General features: G+C 41.6%; 1 protein-coding gene across 1 annotated transcript in view; it reads right to left on the bottom strand.

Moving 5' to 3' along the window:
- Window positions 1-23,227, bottom strand: part of atrnl1a (attractin-like 1a) — a 436,027-nt gene that overhangs the window by 199,826 nt on the left and 212,974 nt on the right. Inside the window, exons 24-25 of the mRNA XM_056291780.1 lie at window positions 22,219-22,297; window positions 16,508-16,665 (exon numbers count right to left, since the gene is read on the bottom strand). Coding sequence (XP_056147755.1) covers window positions 16,508-16,665; window positions 22,219-22,297 — 237 coding nt within the window. The remainder of the gene's footprint in view (window positions 1-16,507; window positions 16,666-22,218; window positions 22,298-23,227) is intronic.

The raw sequence follows: 23,227 nt of genomic DNA, 5'->3' as shown, positions 1-23,227 counted from the left end.
GCTATGTTACATGTCGATGGTGCAACCGAACAGCATCCCTGTTGAATGTTTTTTTTTCTTTTCATGTCATTCATAGCACACTCCATTATCGAGGGATATGATAGGCTGTTTATGAGCCAGGGAGGGCTCACACGTATTTGTTATGCACTTTCATGGTGGTTTACATTCAATGCATATAAGTGAAACTATCAAACATTCTATCAAACACTTCCCTTATTTCTATTGATGAAGTACACAGTGGCCTTGGCCATTCTTCCTATCAGATCCTTTCAAGCTCCTACAGACTGGATGGGGAGAATCTGTGAACTGCCATCTTCAGGTCTCTCCACAGACGTTCTATGGGGTTTAAGTCTGGACTTTGGCTGGGCCACTTGTCCCGAAGCCACTCAAGTGTTGTCTTGGCTGTATGCTTCGTCATGCTGACAGGCGAACCATTGCCCCCGTCTGAGGTCATGTGCACTCTGGAGTGGGTTTTCTTCAAAGACCTCTCTGTATTTGGCTGCATTCATCCTTCCTTCAATTCTGACCAGTGTCCCTGTCCTTGCTGCTGAGAAGCACCCCGTAGTGTGACTCTGCCACCACCATGCTTCGCCGTAGGGATGGTATTAGCAGTATTGCCTGGTGTTCGCCAGACATAATGCCAGGAGTTCTGCCTATAGAGTTCAATTTTTGTCTCATCAGACCTGAGAATCTTTTTCTTCATGCTCTCCGAGTCCTTTCAATGCCATTTGGCAAACTTCAAGTAGGCTGTATGCCTAACGACGAAATTCAATTTGCCACAGGTGGACTCCAATCAGGTTCTAGACCCAGCTCAAGGATAATTAAAACAAACAGGATAAACCAGGCCACAATTTGGAGTGCCACAGCAAATAGTCTGATTACATATGTAACTACTAATATTTCTTTCAGCTGCTCCCGTTAGGGGTCGCCACAGCGGATCGGTCCGTTTCCATTTCTTCCTGTCTTCTGCATCTTCCTCTGTCACACCAGCCACCTGCATGTCCTCCCTCACCACATCCATAAACCTCCTCTTTGAAATTCCTCTTTTCCTCTTCCCTGGCAGCTCCATATTCAGCATCCTTCTCCCAATATACCCAGCATCTCTCCTCCACAAATGCCTAAGCCATCTCAATCTTGCCTCTCTTGCGGATTACATATGTAAAAGATTTCAATTTTTGATTTTAAATAAATTTGCAAAAGTTTCTAAAAACATGTTTTCACTTAGTTATTATGGGTTAGTGAGTGTAGATTGATGGACAAAAATGTCAATTTTATTTACTTAAAACTAAATCTAGAACGCAACGTGTGCAAAAGGCAAGGGGTCTGAATACTTTCTGAAGCCACTGTATATAAATTTCATTCTATACATTCAGAATTGTATTCCATATCCTCAAGTTAACATAATGAAAACCAGTGTATCTTGGGGCATAATTAAAACAACATAATCTGAAATTCCTGATGAAAAATACCACTGCACATTCTATTAATTTATAGGGTAATTAATGTAATATGTTGTTAATGAATTCCAAACAGTATTACAGAGTCAGTTCAGTAATCTAAAGCAGAATGTATGTGATGTATGTGATGTGTGTATGTATGTGTGTGTGTGTGTTCATAAGTTGTTTCTCAAGTTCATGTGCAGGTGCCTTAGCATTTCAACAATTATAAATATACATGTCAGTAACGCTGAAAACGTTTGCCTAACACTTCCTCATTTGCAGTTCCATGAAAAGTCCTGATGACCAAAGTGGGCAAGTGCTACCGCCACCCACATTATGCAAATTAGTCCTCCTCTACCAAATGTGTGCACTTGTTAAGAGAGCTCACAGATGCATTCCATCATAGCAGGTGCCACAGTCCCACTTTGGTGCATCATTCTGTAATCTGAATACAGATAACTGAGTGCGAAACACATGACAAACTATGCTCTACATCAAACTAACACTCAAAATCACACTTCACAATGATGATGTGTGTGTGTGTGTGTGTGTGTGTATATATATATATATATATATATATATATATATATATATATATACACTCACCGGCCACTTTATTAGGCACACCTGTCCAACTGCTCGTTAACGCAAATTTCTAATCAGCCAATCACATGGCAGCAACTCAGTGCATTTAGGCATGTTGACATGGTCAAGACGATCTGCTGCAGTTCAAACCGAGCATCAGAATGGGGAAGAAAGGTGATTTAAGTGACTTTGAACGTGGCATGGTTGTTGGTGCCAGACGGGCTGGTCTGAGTATTTCAGAAACTGCTGATCTACTGGGATTTTCACACACAACCATCTCTAGGGTTTACAGAGAATGGTCCGAAAAAGAGAAAATATCCAGTGAGCGGCAGTTCTGTGGGCGAAAATGCCTTGTTGATGCCAGAGGTCAGAGGAGAATGGCCAGACTGGTTCGAGCTGATAGAAAGGCAACAGTAACTCAAATAACCACTCATTACAACCGAGGTATGCAGAAGAGCATCTCTGAACGCACAACACGTCGAACCTTGAGGCAGATGGGCTACAGCAGCAGAACACCACACCGGGTGCCACTCCTGTCAGCTAAGAACAGGAAACTGAGGCTACAATTCGCACAGGCTCACCAAAATTGGACAATAGAAGATTGGAAAAACGTTGCCTGGTCTGATGAGTCTCGATTTCTGCTGCGACATTCGGATGGTAGGGTCAGAATTTGGCGTCAACAACATGAAAGCATGGATCCATCCTGCCTTGTATCAACGGTTCAGGATGGTGGTGGTGGTGTAATGGTGTGGGGGATATTTTCTTGGCACACTTTGGGCCCTTTAGTACCAATTGAGCATCGTGTCAACGCCACAGCCTACCTGAGTATTGTTGCTGACCATGTCCATCCCTTTATGACCACAGTGTTCCCATCTTCTGATGGCTACTTCCAGCAGGATAACGCGCCATGTCATAAAGCTCGAATCATCTCAGACTGGTTTCTTGAACATGACAATGAGTTCACTGTACTCAAATGGCCTCCACAGTCAACAGATCTCAATCCAATAGAGCACCCTTGGGATGTGGTGGACTAGGAGATTTGCATCATGGATGTGCAGCCGACAAATCTACAGCAACTGCGTGATGCTATCCTGTCAATATGGACCAAACTCTCTGAGGAATGTTTCCAGTACCTTGTTGAATCTATGCCACGAAGGATTAAGGCAGTTCTGAAGGCAAAAGGGGGTCCAACCCAGTACTAGCAAGGTGTACCTAATAAAGTGGCCAGTGTGTGTATATATACACACACACACACACACACACACACACACACACACACACACACACACACACACACACACACACACACACACACACACACACACACACACACAGTGCCTTGTACAAGTATTCAACCCCCTTGTCAGGCATCATTAATTTCTGGATTATGAAATATATCACACATTTGTTCCTGAACATTATTATTTTTGTGAACTCATAAGGTCTAGCAGCATGTTCCCAAAGCCAAAATAAGTTGTGTTTCGCTGACTTTTTGTAAATAAATTTAAAACTAAAATATAGTGCTTGTATAAGTATTCAACCCCCACATATCAATACTTTGTGGAGTACCCTTTTGCTGCAATAACAGCCATGATTCTCTTGGAGTAAGTATGTACAAGCTTTGTACATTCTTCTGGAGTAATTTTTGCCCATTCTTCTTGGCAGAATTTGTACAGGTCTTGCAGGTTGGTGGGATGGCGCCTCTGGACTGCAATTTTCAGTCTGTGCCAGATTTTCAATGGGGTTGAGGTCCGGACTTTGACTTGGCCACTCCAAAACATTCACCTTTTAATTGCTGAGCCGTGCCATTGTTGCTTTAGCCTTGTGCTTAGGATCACTATCCTACTGGAAGGTGAACCTTCTCCCAAGCTTCAGTTTTATGGCAGGCTGCAACAGATTTTCTTCCACTATTTCTCTGTATTTAGCTCCATTCATTCTTCCCTCAATTTGAACAAGGTTCCCAGTGCCTGCAGATGAAAAGCAACCCCATAGTATTATGCTGCTGCCGCCATGCTTCACTGTAGGGAGGGTGTTTTTTTAGGGCATAAGCAGCGTTAGGTTTGTGCCACACAACGCTTTGAGTTTTGGCCAAAAAGCTCAACTTTCGTCTCATCCGACCACAAAACCTTTACCCACATCCTAACTGGGTCTCTCTCATGCTTGGTAGCAAACTCCAAGTGTGCTTTTATATACATAGTTTTGAGCAACGACTACTTTCTTGCCACCCTCCCATACAGGCCAGATTTATGGAGAGCCTGTGATATGGCTGACTCTTTATCCCAGTTTCAGCCACTGACCTCTGGAGCTCCTTCAAAGTGATTGCAGGATCATCTGTGGCTTTCCTCACCCGCCCATGTCTTGCTCAGGAACGCTGCTTTGAGGGATGGCCTGTCCTACAAAGCGTCTGGGTGGTGTGATACAGCTTCCACTTTCTGACAATGGATCCAACAGTGGGACATCCAAACACTTGGATATTGTTCTGTATCCCTTTCCCGCCTTCTGCATTTTAATCACTTTGTCTCTTACTTCAGTATTATGCTTCTTTGTCTTCATTTTCTGATGGAGTTCACACCCGGCTAATGAACTTTACACAGAATGCTTTTTACACCCATAAACGAGACCATTACTTTAATATCTTACAGGTGCATGCTAATTATGTCCAATTGTGTTAACCTGAGTTTGTTTTAGGACTATTTTGTCATTTGTGTAAAGTTTCAGCTTCCGGAGCACAAGGGATTGAATACTTATGCAAGCACTATATTTTTGTTTTTAATTTATTAATAAAAAGTCAGCGAAATATAACTTATTTTGGCTATTGGAACATGCTGTTAGAGTTTATGGGGTTCACAAAAATAATATTGTTCAGGAACAGATTTGTGAGTATATTTTATAATCTAGAAATTAGTGATGACTGTCAAGGGGGTTGAATAATTTTGCAAGGCACTATCTATATCTATCTATCTATCTATCTATCTATCTATCTATATATATATATATATATATATATATATATATATATATATATATATATATAAAACAAAACTCTTCACTGGTGGCCACTAGGTACTGTAAAATGCAGAGACTGCTTTGTTTCACTTTGTATCTACAAATTAACACCAACTTAAATTAACCATCTATTGTAATGATTTTCTCTCGAAAAATAGGTAAAAAGATAATTTTGCTTTTAGGCTATGAGCAAATATGTCCCATTCTGTGAGTTGGTCGTTAAAACCATTCGTTCCTTTACACATTCAATCGTGGTCAAATTTCACTGGGCATGACCGTTTCACCAGAAGATGACAACACAAACCACCCACATGTGATTTAACTTTTGTGCTGGGTTTAATCAAATCCTTTGTGCTGAAATGCATCCTATTCACAGCTGTACCTCGAATTAAGGTTGGTGAACTATATGCCATTTAACCTTGAACACACAAAAAAAGAAAAGAAAATGCCCATGTCTCCAAGTTAATTACTTCTGACGTTGACGTTTAATGCCTGGTTAAATGTGCAGCACTTAGCCTCTCCTCTCCTCTTCCACCCTATGGAACTTAATCCTACCTCAATAAGACACATCAGATATACTCAACCCCATCTGGGTATATGTGTGCGTATTCCTCTGTGTATGGGGCCATTTCAATTTCCCTTTTAATCAAATAAAGGACACTTTGCCACTGCCACTGGTAGCAATGGTGGGTCTGTGTGTGTATGGGCCTGTGTGTGTGTAAATGTGTTTGCAAGCTGCCTCTGTCTGTGTTTACTTGTACTAGTGACTTTATGTCAGACATCTGATTAGGGGAGTCATTCTATTTAATGACAACAGGTGCAGAAAGTAAATAAAGGACAGAACATCCAGGAGGAAATCAAATCAACCAACGAATCACATTGGCCCTGTGTCTGGCTGGAGCAAAATGGCCACCCACTTCAGAGAATACTCTTTTAATCAGCTGGCCTTTAGGTTTCGGAGCAGTGAGGGCTTGATGAAAGGTAAGAGGAAAGAGAATGAACAGCACTAACAGGCAAGATGTAAAAGATAAAAAAAACTCAGTGGGAGAAGTAGTTACCTAGTGAAGGTTTACTTTGTAGCCGCTCCTGTGTAGATGTGTTTTTTATTTATTTGTTTTTTCCCCTCCTACTGCTAATAGAGATCGCTTTCAATTTTGTATTTTCAAAGCAAAGAGCAACTAAACAGAACTGTTCCCCTTTACCTCTTTCTCTGTGCCATGTTTACATATGTGCACCTGACAGCACTCTGTCATCATATTGGTCAATGCCAAGGAACACGTCGTAGGAGTTGTCAGACTGGGCAGGACAATAAAACAATTCTGACATGCTAGACTTTTCGTCAGGGTGTCCCAGATGCCACATCGCTTTTCTTCGATTATGTCACACTACACGGGGTAGGGATGCCCATTCGTCGTTCCTGGTGGTCTTAATCGGGCCCGACACTGGAAATTTGTCGGGGTCGACAAAATCGGGTCAAAATCAGGCAGAACTTGTGTAGTCTGATCCCGGCATTATTTGCTTTAGTCAGTGAGCCCCTCTCCATCGCTCTTTGTTGTGACCCCTGCATTATAGGGATTTTCAGGAATGGAGTGGAACAAAGAGTTTCTCTTGATGCAGACAATCTTCTCTATATTTCCAATCTTTCAGTATCTGTCCCTGAAGGCTCTTACTATTCTTAACTCCTTTGGCATTATACCTGGCTACAAACTGAACTTAAATAAAAGCGACGTATTTCCTTTAAATAATGCAGCACATGAGTACCAACTACATAGCCTGCCATTCAAAATTGCAAGGCACATCTTCATTTACTTAAGGGTTCAGGTAACTGACAAATTTAAAGACCTTTATAGGGCTAATTTTGCCCTCCTTCTGACGTGTGTACAAGAGGACTGTGGCCGTTGGTCAATGCTGCGTCTGTCTTTCGCTATCCGAATCAATTCTGTCAAGATGAAAGCCCCCCTAAAATCTTATATTCATTTATTTATTTATACATACCCATTTTCCTCCCCCAAAACGTTTCCCGTAGAATCAATACCATTATTTTAGAACTGATTTGGAACAAAAACACTCCAAGGATATGCAAGCAATTTTTACAGAGACCAAAGCTGTTGGGGGGAATAGCGCTACCAAATTTGGGGTTTTACTACTGGGCAGCCAATCTTACCTGGCTACAGTTTGACTCATGGTGTCCCATGACTCCCCATCTGACTGGCTTAAAATGGAGACTGCTTCCTGTGGGCCAAAGTCACTTCCAGCATTAGCTCATTCTCCTATTAAGAATCCTTCTTGTGACTACATGGAAAACATAATTGTCAAAACGTCCTTGAGAATTTGGAATCAGTTCAGACGTTGCTTTTGTCTCCCAGTATACTCTATGTCAGTCCAAATAACTGCAAATCATGCTTTTCCTCCATCTTTAGTAGATGGTGCATTCAATATTTGGTCCAACCTAGGCATCGAAACATTTAAAGACATATATATTAATTACACTTTTGCGTCTTTTCAGCAGTTATCTGAAACATTTGTCATACCTAAACAAAACCTTCTCAAGTATCTGCAGTCTTGTTAGCAGTAGATTCCCTCAGTGTCCTAACCTACCCATTGATTCACCATTGGACACAGCCCTCAAATCAGTACCTGTACTGAAAGGAATGGTATCATATATCCATGTTCACATTCATTCTTTACATTTAGTTTCCTTCAGTTCCATTAGAGTACTTTGGAAAATGGAAATGGGAGAGCTCTCTGAGGAACTTTGGGAGGATGCCCTTGATAAAGTACACGAATCATTATCTGTGCAAAACATGGGCTGATCCAGTGCAAAATTGTTCATCGCACCCGCCTCACAAAGGTTAGGCTCTCTAAAATTTATAAAGATGTGAACCCAACTTGAGACAGGTGTCACCACATACACATGTTCTGGTCTTGTCCCACTTTACAGTCCTACTGGGTGCTAATATTTAGATTATCGTCGAAGGTTATGGGAAAATTTATTGAAACTAATGCTATGATTGCATTGTTTGGTGTACCTCCACCCACAGTACCACTCTCTTCCCTAGAGGCAGGCTTTACAGCATTTGTCACCCTACTTGCCAGACGCTTGGTGTTGCTCAAGTGGAACTCTCCTTCACATACACTCTGGATAAGAGAAGTCCTTAATTTTGTAAAACTAAAAAGAATCAGGGGCATAATGAAGGGCTCCCTGAAGAAAATTAGCAAGATATGGGACCCCTTCTTTAAATATGTATGAGAACTGGACTTCCTGGATATCCCAGAATGACTGATCAGGCATTTCAACAATATTAATGTGAAATTGTGACATGACAGGCAGCAGACTGAACAACAACAATTATTTTATGCTTTAGTATTTATATTATTATCATTATACATATATTTTCATACCTTTATTTTGCTATTACATAATTTCATGTCCTTAGTCTTGGTTTCTGTTTTTGGTTTGTAGTATTTGTCTTGTCTTGGTCCTGGCTTGGTCTTTCTATTTGCACATTAGCTTTATCACTATTGTACAGACCAAATGTTATTGTATTGTCTCTGTTCTATCTTGAATTTTTCAATAAACAGATTGTGGGAAAATTTTTATTTTCCCAAATTGTCTGTCATAAAGACTTCTTTAAAAGCATCGTGAATAATGCTCTATATATATATATACACTACCGTTCAAAAGTTTGGGGTCACCCAAACAATTTTGTGTTTTCCATGAAAAGTCACACTTATTCACCACCATATGTTGTGAAATGAATAGAAAATAGAGTCAAGACATTGACAAGGTTAGAAATAATGATTTGTATTTGAAATAAGATTTTTTTTACATCAAACTTTGCTTTCGTCAAAGAATCCTCCATTTGCAGCAATTACAGCATTGCAGACCTTTGGCATTCTAGCTGTTAATTTGTTGAGGTAATCTGGAGAAATTGCACCCCACGCTTCCAGAAGCAGCTCCCACAAGTTGGATTGGTTGGATGGGCACTTCTTGCGTACCATACGGTCAAGCTGCTCCCACAACAGCTCAATGAGGTTCAGATCTGGTGACTGCGCTGGCCACTCCATTACCGATAGAATACCAGCTGCCTGCTTCTGCTCTAAATAGTTCTTGCACAATTTGGAGGTGTGTTTAGGGTCATTGTCCTGTTGTAGGATGAAATTGGCTCCAATCAAGCGCTGTCCACTGGGTATGGCATGGCGTTGCAAAATGGAGTGATAGCCTTCCTTATTCAGAATCCCTTTTACCCTGTACAAATCTCCCACCTTACCAGCACCAAAGCAACCCCAGACCATCACATTACCTCCACCATGCTTAACAGATGGCGTCAGGCATTCTTCCAGCATCTTTTCATTTGTTCTGCGTCTCACAAACGTTCTTCTTTGTGATCCAAACACCTCAAACTTGGATTCATCCGTCCACAACACTTTTTTCCAGTCTTCCTCTGTCCAATGTCTGTGTTCTTTTGCCCATCTTAATCTTTTTCTTTTATTGGTCAGTCTCAGATATGGCTTTTTCTTTGCCACTCTGCCCTGAAGCCCAGAATCCCGCAGCCGCCTCTTCACTGTAGATGTTGACACTGGTGTTTTGCGGGTACTATTTAATGAAGATGCCAGTTGGGGACCTGTGAGGCGTCTGTTTCTCAAACTAGAGACTCTAATGTACTTATCTTCTTGCTCAGTTGTGCAACGCGGCCTCCCACTTCTTTTTCTACTCTGGTTAGAGCCTGTTTGTGCTGTCCTCTGAAGGGAGTAGTACACACCGGTGTAGGAAATCTTCAATTTCTTAGCAATTTCTCACATGGAATAGCCTTCATTTCTAAGAACAAGAATAGACTGTCGAGTTTCAGATGACAGTTCTCTTTTTCTGGCCATTTTGAGCGTTTAATTGACCCCACAAATGTGATGCTCCAGAAACTCAATCTGCTCAAAGGAAGGTCAGTTTTGTAGCTTCTGTAATGAGCTAAACTGTTTTCAGATGTGTGAACATGATTGCACAAGGGTTTTCTAATCATCAATTAGCCTTCTGAGCCAATGAGCAAACACATTGTACCATTAGAACACTGGAGTGATAGTTGCTTGAAATGGGCCTCTATACACCTATGTAGATATTGCACCAAAAACCAGACATTTGCAGCTAGAATAGTCATTTACCACATTAGCAATGTATAGAGTGTATTTCTTTAAAGTTAAGACTAGTTTAAAGTTATCTTCATTGAAAAGTACAGTGCTTTTCCTTCAAAAATATGGACATTTCAATGTGACCCCAAACTTTTGAACGGTAGTGTATATATATATATATATATATATATATATATATATATATATATATATATATATATATATATATATATATATATATATATATATATATATATATATATATGATTTTCACTGATTCTATCTTGTGTTGCCTTTCTTGGATTAAAATGGTTAATTCCAAAGTAAAATTTAAAGTTAAACTCTGATTAATTTGAATCTTTCTTAATCTGATATTAGATGATTAAAAAAAGAATGTAAGTTTGAATCAAATTTGTTACTCAGTGTATTCTGAGGTTAAACAAAGGATGATTAAGTAAATCACAAATGAAATGACTGAATAAATGAATGAGATATCCACTGATTGAAAAATCTAACCCCCACAAAAACAAAATGACCGATAGCATAAAGGTAAATTTCACTAGTCTTAAGTACCTGTATTTCTGTATATCTGTATATCTGTAATAAAAGTGACACTTTAAACAGGAAAATGGAACAACATTTTTAAGAGGACTTTGATTTTTTTTTTTTTTAATAAAATGACAGCATTATCTCGGGAGACGCCTGAGAAAACATAATTTCATTACATTGCATCATTATATTCCACAATAAAGCAAAGACAAATCCCTAAAGGACACTGCCATGGTTCCATCTTCATGTTGAACACATGGAAGAGAAAGTAAAGGTGCAAGGTCAGGGTGACAGCACCAATCAAAATCTGTTCCACTAGGATGACCATTTCCAATGCTTCCCTCTGCCTTCCAACCAGCCCTCTGCACTCAAGTGACGCAACAATGCCGCCAGGGGAACACTCACCGTTCGCGCCAGGCTGGTACTGTATATTTGTCAGTGTGTGTTACTGTTTGTGTGTACATGTGTGTGGCTGAATGTGGGGGCATGAGTGTGGTTGTGTGTGTAGGTGGGGGGGTATATTTCTGGGATAAAATGTGTGAATATATATGCATGAGTGTTTGTATGCATCTTGTGTGTGTGTGTGTGTGTGTGTTGCACGTGCATAAGTAGTATGTCTCTGTGTGTCTATGTGAGGCACTGTATGTGTTTGCACATATGTTTGGTTGAATGTGTGCCTGTCACTATGTGTGTATGTCTCTGTGGTGTGGTTTTTGTTTGTGTGTTAGCGCATTTACATAAGGGACGAACAGGCTTGGTGTGAATTCCCCTTATCTTTATCCAACACAGCTTTAGTCTCTGGCCTGCTTAATGTCTGAAACAGCAAACAGGGAAAAAAATTAAAAACACTGTCAACTTGTTACAATATGTTCTGTGACATTTCATACATGGATTTTTTTTTCTCTTTAACAGCTACGGTGTGTGTGTGTGTGTGTGTGTGTACACACGTGTGTACACATACTGCTAGATACAGCCCACCTTTCTTGTGAGGGCTACATTGAATTTTGAAGACATTGTGACCAGTCCTCACTTCTTCAAGATGCTATTTTACGATTAGGATTTGGTTTTGGGGTTAAAGTTACAATTGGTGTAAGGGTTAAGGTAAGGTAAGGCATTTAGTTCTGATGCTTAAGGTTAGAGGTCAAGGCTAGGGAAGGAATGTAGTCAGCGAGGGGTCTTCGCAACGACAGAAGTACCACCATGTGTGTGTGTGTGTGTGTGTGTGTGTGTGTGTGTGTGTGTGTGTGTGTGTGTGTGTTTTCATGAACTGGAGAAGCTGAAATTCATATCCAGTCGCTCATAAAAATATTGGTGTATTCGTGATTAGCAGCAGTTAGCATCTCTTACTTAAATGGAATCCATTTTCATTTAAACCGGCTAGTTGGCTTAGAACAGACTCTTCTCTTTATCCTGACAGACAGCAGTGAATGGACCTAGAATGCTGATTGTGCAAAACTGTAGATGGCATCTGCATTTACAGTGTCTACCTTCATTATATGAGATCTGCATGTACAGGCAAACTACCATTACGGAGGTGTCACTAAGAAATCGACCCCAAACCTGCTCCAGTGGACACTACTCTGCAGGCAACCCGCAATCTGAGCTGCTTGAGGAGGGCACATGCTTGGCTTTTTGTGTGTGTGTGTGTGCCATTTGGACAATATTGGAAGAAAAAATAAAATCAGTTGGCATATATACTGTTTGTAACAATTTGTAAATGAATGGAGCAAAGCGGTTCTTTTTTTTTTTTTTTAATCATCCTGGCTAGTTGGCTCTGAATATGCCGTATTTCAAACAGGGAGGATGAACTCTTTTCATATCCAACAGGGCAGATTAACCAAGACTGCACTCTGAATGATAAAAACACTGGTGAGGAATTGCTGAGGGAAAAAAATCCTATATTAAATACCATTGTGGAAAGGTTAGAGGACAATATCTTTCCGAATTCTGTTGCTTTATTTTCATTGAAGCCCAAAATGAAAACAAATTAAAATCAATATTAAATCAGTCTTATTCCATGTTGAACTGAACATAGGAAGCCATAAAAACAAACGCTCCTAATTTCTGACATGTATTAACAATGGAAAGCTCAGACCATTGGATGTGTGGATGTACAGATCATCCATCCATCCATCCATTATCCAAACCGCTTACCCTGCTCTCAGGGTCGCAGGGATGCTGGAGCCTATCCCAGCAGTAATTGGGTGGCAGGCAGGGAGACACCCTGGACAGGCCACCAGGCCATCACAGGGCCGACATACACACAGACATTCGTACCTAGGGACAATTTAGTACAGCCGATTCACCTGACCTACATGTGTTTGGATTGTGGGAGGAAACCGGACCACCCAGAGGAAACCCACGCAGACACCAGGGAGAACATGCAAACTCCACACAGAGGGGACCCGGGACGACCCCCAAGGTTGGACTACCCCAGGGCTCGAACCCAAGACCTTCTTGCTGTGAGGCGACCACACTAACCACTGTCCCACCATGCCGCCATGTACAGATCATTCAGTTGCTATTTGATAGAAGCACCTTTTAGCTTTCATAACAGCATGGATATGTGTCTACCAGTCTCTGCTGTCATAAAGTTTATCTGAGAAAAGCAGAAGAATAGTTTAATCTGCCCTTTGAATGAATGTGCAGTTTTTCGTTATCTGCCGCTATATTACCAAACCTAAGTCTGGGAGCAGCCCAGGCAAAAAACGCTTTTGGCCAGTGACGAGCCCCATTGAAACGGGTGAGTAAAGCACCTTTGTGTGAGGGTGAATGTACCACAGCACATTTTCACATAGACATGTACAGGCACTCAGAGAAGAAAAAGAAGGGAAGAAAAAGACGACAGAGAAAGATTGAAAGGGGGGGGGGCATACACAATGTCAGTGAGGGTGTTCCCTAAGTCTTTGTCTTGACCCTGTCAGTGAGTTAATGACAGATTTTACCAAGGCACTAACCCAGGATGCCCAAAGATCCTGATGAATTAGGGGAGGTGCAGTGAACCAGGCCATAAGAAAAAAACCCTGTGTGTGTATGTGTGTGTGTGTGTGTGTGTGTGTGTGTGTGTGTGTGTGTGTGTGTGTGTGTGTGTGTGTGTGTCGGAGGGGCAGAAAACAGGAGTGAGAAAAATTGTACAGACAGTTTCTTGTGACAGAGCGTGAGAGAGAGGGTATGTTTGTGATCACGCTTGCACCCGTGTAGGATCGTGTGCAATGTGTGAGTGTCGGTGAGTGTGTGTCACTGCCTCAGACAATAACATCACATGCAGTAAGAACACAGGCTTCAAGGCTCTCACACATATAGAGCTCAGGGGTTAGACTGTCAGATCAGTGAGATAATGTTCCTTTCACATTAACCGTCCTCCTGATATCCCAAATCCTACGAGATTGGAGTAACCAAGTTATAGTTATTGGTTTTATTTGTTCGGGCTATGTAAGTGCTACAAGCAATTACACGATTAATGAACTCTCCATCACTCTTTCTCTCTCTCTTTGCATGTGTGCATTTGTGTTTATACATATCTATACAGCTGCTTTACGTAAGTGTATCTGCATGTGAATTTATAATTGCATCCGTGTGTGCGAGTATGTACTGTGTGTGTGTGTGTGTGTGTGTGTGTGTGTGTGTGTGTGTGTGTGTGTGTGTGTGAGTGTGTGTGTATGTGTGTGTGTGTGTCTGCATGAAAGCATTAGATCAAGTCCATCAGTCCTGGTCATTACCGATTCTCAGGACAATTCCTTATTGTTGGCCTGCTGAGGCGTGCGAGGCCACCAAGGTCACAGGACACAGACGCCGAGCGCTGCTCATGTTACCACTGGCAAGTCTGATACGGTGAAAGGATGGGCCTCATCACAGTAATTATCATATCACCTTTCAACCAATGGCTATACGGGGCTCTGATAATGCGGCATTAATGGGAAATGCATATGAGGGAAGTGATCGATGAACAAATGACCCTTAACGAGGCAAGGGACACTCAGCAATACACACACAGACATTTATATAAACTTAACGACTGTGCTGATAGCAGAAGCTGAAATAGGAGCTAGAGTGACTGACACACGCTGATCAACTAATCTATCATACTCCTCCTATCCATCTATTCATCTATCATCCATCCATCCATTTATCCATCAATCTAGCCATCCTCAGATCTCCCTGTCCCTAAAATCCTCCTCCTCTCCATCTGTCAGAGGAGGCATCTGTTTCTTAACACCGGACTATTTTGACTATACTGTTGGTTCGAAATCAGTTAACCAACCTGTCTGTTTTCACTCTCCCCTAATTTCTCCATCCTGTCACTTCGCTGCCCCATCCATCACAACACCCCCAATGCCCTGAGTGACAGTCATCTTAAAATATCACCGAAAAAAAGTCTACTTCAATTTAATGGATCATAAGGCCCAAGCATGAATATTTCGGCGTGTGTGGCAGCCGTCTGCAGATTTAATGCGGTCCTGCATAATTGATGGAGAGACATTGGCAAACTCACAGATCATTAAATGTGATAGAAGATTTGTCAAACATTTTTTGAAATGCTTTATGTTGAGTGTCCTGCCGGGGCCTTGTATTTTGTGGAGATTGTTTCTGACATCAGGATATGTAATGATGACGCAGAATATTCCTCTTATTCCATTCTGTTTAACCAGAAAGATAAGATTTAAATGAGAATTTATTTTATTGGGATTAGGATTGGGATTGTGATTTTATTGGCGTTTTATATGAGAATACTTTATCACATCAGGTATGTGTTCTTGTATTTCAACTTTCTAATCTAAAAAAAAAAACTAGTTACATGTAGGAATACATTCTTATATCCATCCATCCATTATTCTTCTGCATCCATTATCAAAGCCGCTTATCCTGCTCAGGGTTGCAGGATGCTGGAGCCTATCCCAGCAGTCACTGAGCGGCAGGTGGGGAGACACCCTGTACAGGCCGCCAGTCCAACACAAGCCCCCCCCCCCCCACACACACACACACACATTCACACCTAGGGACAATTTAGTAAGGCCAATTCACCTGACCTTTTTCTTTCCACAGTCCAAAGACCATGGGAAGAAAATCGGAGCACCCGGAGGAAACCCGTCGCAGACATGGGGAGAACATGCAAGCTCCACACAGAGAATAATCTGGGATGACCCCCAGGACCTTCTTGCTATGAGGCGACCGCGCTAACCACTGAGCCACCATGCCACCCATTCTTACATCAAAATGTACAATTTAATTGTATGAAGCTCATAACATATGACAACATGCAGACAACACGTGAGCCTTGATAAATGAGTTTACCAAAAAAGAGGTGAAGTTTTTTATCATGCCAGTAAACTATGTTTACACCAGATGTGACAACCTGACTGCGCATCAGTAAGTACCATATGCAGGAACTATTATTGAATTTCACAGCATGAACCATTCTTATCAATAAAATAAATTCACACAAAAGCTGTTGTGCAAAGTAAAAACAGTAGAATGTGTGACAAGATGACACAATTTATGGATTATGGCCCCTGTAAATAATTTCCCCTTCTACCTGCATTGAAATGTGAAAAACAAAGTATTAAAACAAAAGACAGCATGAGAGGGAAAGAGTGTGTGTAGAAATACTAATGAGACAGAGTGAGAGAAGAAATAGTGAGGGTTGTGTGTGTGTTGATGCATGACACTGCAAAGGGCAAGTCAACCCAACTGCTCTTACATACTTCTGGGTGAATTGATCATAGAACAAATTAACTGAAAGCTGGCCAACACATCAGAAACACAAAGGCCCTTACATCCCTCTCTCCTTGTCTTCCCTGGCCACCTACCTGGATCTTGATGGGCCAGCTGAAGTTCGAGATGTAAACATAGAAGGTGATGTTGTGGTGAAGCCTGAAGTTGAACTTCTCGCAGGAGAAACTGTCTCTGTGCTCCTTGATGTTGTTCCTCGCCAAGATGGGCATTTCCTCACCTGAGATGGTCCCAGCTATATAGGAGGGAAAGATGGAGTGGTGGATAGAATAGAATAGAAAAGAATAGAATAGAATAAGAGGAAAGCAGAACAAAAGAAAAAAACCAACAAGACAAAATAGATCAGAATAAAACAGAACATGATGCCACACTAATGCCACATGACAGGGCCAACCTGTCGTGTGGCATCAGGGAGGCAAAAGACAAGATGCACAGAGAATCAACCGCCACTTCACTGACAGCAGAGACGCATGGCACTTCTGCGCTTGTGGAAGGGCATCCAGACCTTCACTGGCTACAAGCCTCTTCCTCAGACCTGTGGTGGTGCCTCCACCCTCCCAGATGACTTCTACACATGATATGAAAGACTGAACAATGTGCTGGTGGTGAAGACTACATCCCTGATTGATGACCAGGTTCTGCAGTTGACCGTATATGGTGAGAGAAAGACCCTCTCCAGAGTCAACTCACAAAAAGCTGCGGGTCCAGACAGAATCCCAGGACGAGCCATCAGAGACTGTGCTGAACAGCTGGCAGATGTCTTTGCTGACATCTTCAACATCTCGCTGTCCCAGGCAGTCATCCCCACCTGTTTCAAGTCTACAATGATCATACCAGTGCCAAAGAAGTCCCTTGTGTTCTGCCACAATTACTAAGTGCTTTAAGAGGCTGGTCATGAAGCACATCAAGTCCAGCCTCCCCTCCACTCTGGACCCTACCTAGTTTGCATACTGCGCTAACCGCTCCACAGAAGATGCCATAATCTTTGCTCTTCATCCAGCCCTGTCCCACCTGGAGAGAAAGAACAGCTATGTGAGGATGTTGTTCATTGACTTCAGCTCAGCTTTTAACACAATCTTACAACAACACCTGATCGAAAAGCTGAGCCAGCTGGGCCTTAACACCTTCCCTCTGCAACTGGGGGCTGGACTTCCTCAAAGGGAGGCCAGAGTCAGTGCAAATTGGCAAGATCACCTCCAGGACCATCACACTGAGCACCAGCACTCCACAAGGCTGTGTGCTCAGTCCACTCTTGGTCACCCTGCTGACTCACGACTGCACAGCGTCATCCACCTCCAACCTCATTATAAAGTTTGTTGATGATACCACAGTGGTAGGTCTCATCAGCGACAATGATGAATCATCATACAGAGCGGAGGTAGATCAACTGGTGGTGAGGTGCAAAAGCAACAACCTCTCCCTAACTACAGGAAAAAATAAGGAGGTCATTATTGACTTTAGGAAGACCAGCGCCCATCATACCCCTCTGACCATCAATGGTATGGACGTGGAGAAAGTCAGCAGTGTTAAGTTCCTGGGAGTTCACATCACAAAGGACCTCTATCTGGTCCTTACATGTCACTGTGCTCTCCAAGAAGGCCCAGCAGCATCTTCACTTCCTGCAGCATCTGAAGAAGGTGAGTCTCCCCCCACCCATCCTCATCACATTCAACAGAAGCACCACAGAGAGCATTCTGACCAGCTGTATCACTGTTTGGCATAGGAACTGCAAGGCCTCCGACTGCAAATCTCTACAGCGGATAGTGAAGACAGCTGGAAAGATCATAGGAACTGCTCTTCCATCCATCCGGGCCATCTATGATGCACGGTGCACCCGGAAGGCTCTTAGCATCGTGAAGAATCCCACCCACCCATCCCACATCCACTTCACCCTCCTACCCTCTGGCAGGAGGTACCGGAGCATCCGTGCTGCCTCCACCAGACTATGCAACAGTTTCATTCCTCAGGCTGTGAGGTTCTTCAACAGCCTGAACACTTAGACCTCCATAAAATGACTTGTTTTTTTACCTTCTTACCCAATTTCCCCTCGGGGATGAATAAAGTATTCTGATTCTGATTCTGATTACTCACTGTCTGTGTCAGGTGTGCTTGTGATGTTTAGGTCTGCGAAATAATTTTTGTTTTTAATGCACTTTTTGTTTTTAATATCTATTGTGTTATTTGTTTTTATGTGGCACTGAGGTCCATGTGAAACATGATTTGTTCCCTTGTATGTATGAGACATGCATATAAGGCAATGAAAAATAAAAGCAGTCTAAGAAGAGAACATAACAAGTGAGAGGCCCCTTAAAGTGTCAAGAGTTTAAAGTGGCATCGTGTCAGACTTTGAGTTGGACTTTAAAAGGAAATAAATATCTTCTTCTTTCAGCTTATTCCCTGTTTTTCATGGGTCACCACAGCGGATTTTATAGTTTCCATCAGTACCCTGTGAGGGCACAACACCAATGGCGGTTGTTGTTAACCCGGGCCTCGACTAATCCAGCATGGTCCCATCAAGCCTCATACTGATTTGGCAAAATTCTACGTTGGATGCCATTCCTGACACAACCACTAACCCTATGGACAGGGGCGCAGGTAAAGTGCTGGATGTCATCCCAGTATTCATGGACTTGCACACATGCCTGTCGCCAAAAAAAAAAGGAGACAAACGTGATTTTCAAAATTGTCTCTACATATGTTGTAGGGATGTTGCTCCATTAGCAGCTATAATACTGAGCAATCTTCTGTGTGTCTCTGAAATGCCGTTGAAATTATACAGAAAATTTGTCTGCCATTAACATTGTTGATGGACAGTCCATGAATGTGAAAACTACGCTTATTTCCTGGTTTGCCGCAACCTTTGGTGGGCTGTGCTGACATAGGCTACGTTGTATAAGAAAATTCGAACAACATTGGCACATACACATCAGCAAAGATACAACACACCCAGATCACTGTTTGTTTGTTCCCCTGCCACCAGGGAAAAGATACCGCACCATCAAAACCCAAAAGGAACAGCTTCTTCCCCAGAGCTGTAGCCCCCCCCCCACACACACACACACATACACATACACAGACCTGCCTATAGCTGCTGAGGACTAACTTGTACTAAAGCTGCTGCAATATGGACAACTATGTGCAATAATCCCATGCACTATTTTGAACTTTAAAAGCCGCAGCTAGCTTTTATTGTCTCATTATCATTTTTGCTACCTCACTTATTTATACTTCCTCACTTATTTATACTAAATGTTGTTTGTTCTTGTTTTTATCTTTTATTTTTAATCATTTACCTTGTCTTGTGTTGCTGGTCTGAGAGTCACCAAACTAAATTTTGTTGTGTGTGCACAATGACAATAAAGTATCTTATCTATCTATCTTATCTTATCTGCAGTTGTTGTAGTAAATTCCACCAAATGCATAAAGATGGTGATTCACGAACTGTCCACCAGTGATGTCACAAGGGGACACTTTGCAGTATAATTTTGGTGGTGTTTCAGAGACACAGAAGACTGCTCAGTATTATGGCTGCTAATAGTTTTATCCCTACAAAATGTGCACAGAGATCATGTTGAAAATTGTTATTGTTTCTCTTTAATATGACATTACATTTCCTTACACAATTTTTAAAGGGTATGGAACCAAACATCAACATAAGCCAAAAATGAATGAGCTGGCTTGTGGATATCAGTGTCTTGTGATTTCAATAAGGAAGTATTATAACTGCTTATTAGCTGAGACACCATTTTTAACCCCATAGTGTGAGGAGGGCCCCAGTAAGGAAAATTAGAATTGAAATTTAAAATGTGTTTTTCTGGTAAGCCGCATCAAGCTCTAGTATTTTCTTGTCCCTACCCAGTGACTCTAACCACGCTTGTAAGTTTTTGTCAATGCTGAAGTCGTCCACATTCAGGCATCTTTCAATGCCTTATCAGCAGTGCTATATTAACTAGTTTTTTCAGTTAGGATAAAATATTACCACCATCCAGTTTATCAGTGATATAAAACACTGCAATGGCCTCAATGCAATTGTATCACACACCAACTCACACAAATACACACAACTACACACAGACACACACTTGCATTCCTTCTCATATGAAGCCAAACTGAAGAAGCTCTGGGGCCCAAGACACTGTGAGTGTGAAAGCACTGTGCCTCTTATCTTAATTAAAATCACCCAAAAACCTTTTTTAAAATGCCCTACTGCTGGATCCAAAATAGCTTCATATGCATTTTATTAAAAAAAAAAAAATCACCTGGAATTAAGTAAAAGATTCTCACCATTTAACCAAAGAGCACTTGGCCACAAAGCAAAGCTACTTAGTGTGTTGTGAAAAATAGCTAGTTAGCTGGCACGGCTGAATGTGTACACTGGAGAGCCAAAACATTATGACCACCTGCCTAATATGCGTTTGGTTGCCAAGGCATGGACTCTACAAGACCCCTGAAGGTGTCTTATGACCAAAACATTAGCAGCAGATCCTTCAAGTCCTGTAAATTGTGAGGTGGAGCCAGCGTGGATCGGTCTTGTCAGTCTAGCACATCCCACAGACGTTCAATCGGATTGAGATCTAGGGAATTTGGAGGCCAGGGCAACACCTTGAACACTTCATCATGTTCCTCAAACCATTCCTGAACCATGTGTACACTGTGGCAGGGTGCATTATCCTGCTGAAAGAGGCCACTGCCATCAGGGAATACCATTGCCATGAAGGAGAGTACCTGGTCTGCAACAACGTTTAGCTAGGTGGCACGTGTCAAATTTACATCCACATGAATGGCTGGACCCTGGGTTTCCCAGCAGAGCATTGCCCAGAGCTATCATGGTCCCTCCACTGGCTTGTTGTCTTCCCACAGTGCATACTGGTGCCATCCCTTCTCCAGTTAATGGCGCACATGTACATGGCCATCCAGATAATCTAAAAGAAAGCATGACTCATCAGACCAGGCCACCTTCTTCCATTGCTCCAAAGTCCAGCTCCAATGTTTGCGTGCCCATTGTAGGTGCTTTCGATGGGAGACAGGGGTCATCATGGGTACTCTAAATGGTGTGCAGCTACACAGCAGCAGGGTGCAATGCACTGTATGTTGTGACACATTCCTCCTATAACCATCATTAAAATTTTCTGTGACTTGTGCCACAGTAGAACTTCTGTCGGTGTGGACCAGACAGGATAGCCTTCATTGTCCTCACTCATCACCACTGATGACCGGGAACACCCCACAAGCCTTGCCATTTCAGAGATGCTCTGACCCAGTCGTCTGGCCATAACAATTTGGCCTTTGACAAAGTGGCTCAGGTCTTTGCTGTTGCCCATTTCTCCTGCATCAACACATTGGCTTCGAGAACTAATTGTTCACTTACAATCTAATCTACCCAGACACTGACATGTGCCCTTGTTTGGAGATCATCAACATTATTCAGTTCACCCATGAGTGGTCATAATGTTTTGGCTCATCAGTGTATATACTGTGTTAACAGAGTACTACAGTCTTTAACGTGTTTTGCATGAAATGAGTTTCACTTACTCTTGAGATCACAGCTTCTTTTCTCCTGTATCAACAATAACATGTTGAATATTATGAAAACAGAAAGTGGGTTCTATTGTTTAAACGAGGCCATTCACCTTCCCCTGAGTAGTCAGAAAATTAAATTTGGTTATGTATTTAACTCTATATAGCCAAAACTGTAAATAACTGAAATGAGGGATCCACTGTACAAGAAGACCCAATTGTGTTTCCATTTTCTAATAATGTATTGGTAGATACTTAATATGCTGTCTACCTGTTGAGCTCAAAGACCAAGTGACATTCAGGTTGAAGTTGTTGGAGGCATTAATGGACATGTCAAGATTCTTGTTGGCCTGCAAAAGCAAGGAACACAAGCAAAGGTCAGCAATTACATTACAAGTGGTGACTGCAGCAAAATAATGCTAAAAAAGGTTACACTGATGTGTGCAGACACATAGCGCATTTTGACCTGACTATAATAGAAAGATAGCATACCATGATGACTTAAGTGTTAGATACAGATATCACTGAGAAGGAATAACAGGTCAGATTGCAATAAGAACCTTGAAATGAAGACTTACTGCCATCAATTAATTTTTGCCAGAAGATTCAAAATAGCATGGCACCATAATTTAGAGTGTGAAAGTTCTGCATCAACTTCGAATGTGAATGACACAGTGTTCTGAGTCTTCAGTTGATGAGCTTTTAGGATTGGCAAAACCTCATCATCTTAAATCAGATGAATATGAAGGTTGCATATTCATACATTATTTTCATCATCCTCTTTTATATATTTGTGATGGCAGGTTGAACCAAACAACTATTCTCTCTTGCTGAATCTGCATTTACAAATGCACATTTGTGTGTGTATGTGTGTGTGTGTATGAGAGAGAGAGAGAGAGAGAGAGAGAGAGAGAGAGAGAGAGAGAGAGAGAGAGAGAGGGATAATTTAAGTTTTAAAACAAGTCTATTTAAAAAACAGACTTGAAATCTTTTTAACAATATAAACAATTTTTGTCAAATTACAAACAAACACTCAACATGCATCTTTTAACAATCCCAAAAATAATAATTCAACAACAACTAAAAACATTAAAAAAAAACAGGTAAGACCCCCTTTATTTGAGCTCTGCAGCAAAAATGAGCTCATCCTCTATAGTTGAAAACAGCACCCCTTTATAACAACCAGATGGTTGTGAATTTGTCCAGATCCTTCATTGCTTTGTAATAATTAAAATCTACTCTTATCCTGGCCTTGACCGTCCTGGTAAACGACAGTTCAA

Source organism: Lampris incognitus, chromosome 13, assembly GCF_029633865.1.
Source record: "Lampris incognitus isolate fLamInc1 chromosome 13, fLamInc1.hap2, whole genome shotgun sequence".
In the NCBI taxonomy this organism is placed as follows: Eukaryota; Metazoa; Chordata; class Actinopteri; order Lampriformes; family Lampridae; genus Lampris; species Lampris incognitus.
The sequence above is the reverse complement of the archived record's forward strand: the minus strand, read 5'-3'. Positions and strand labels throughout refer to the sequence as shown.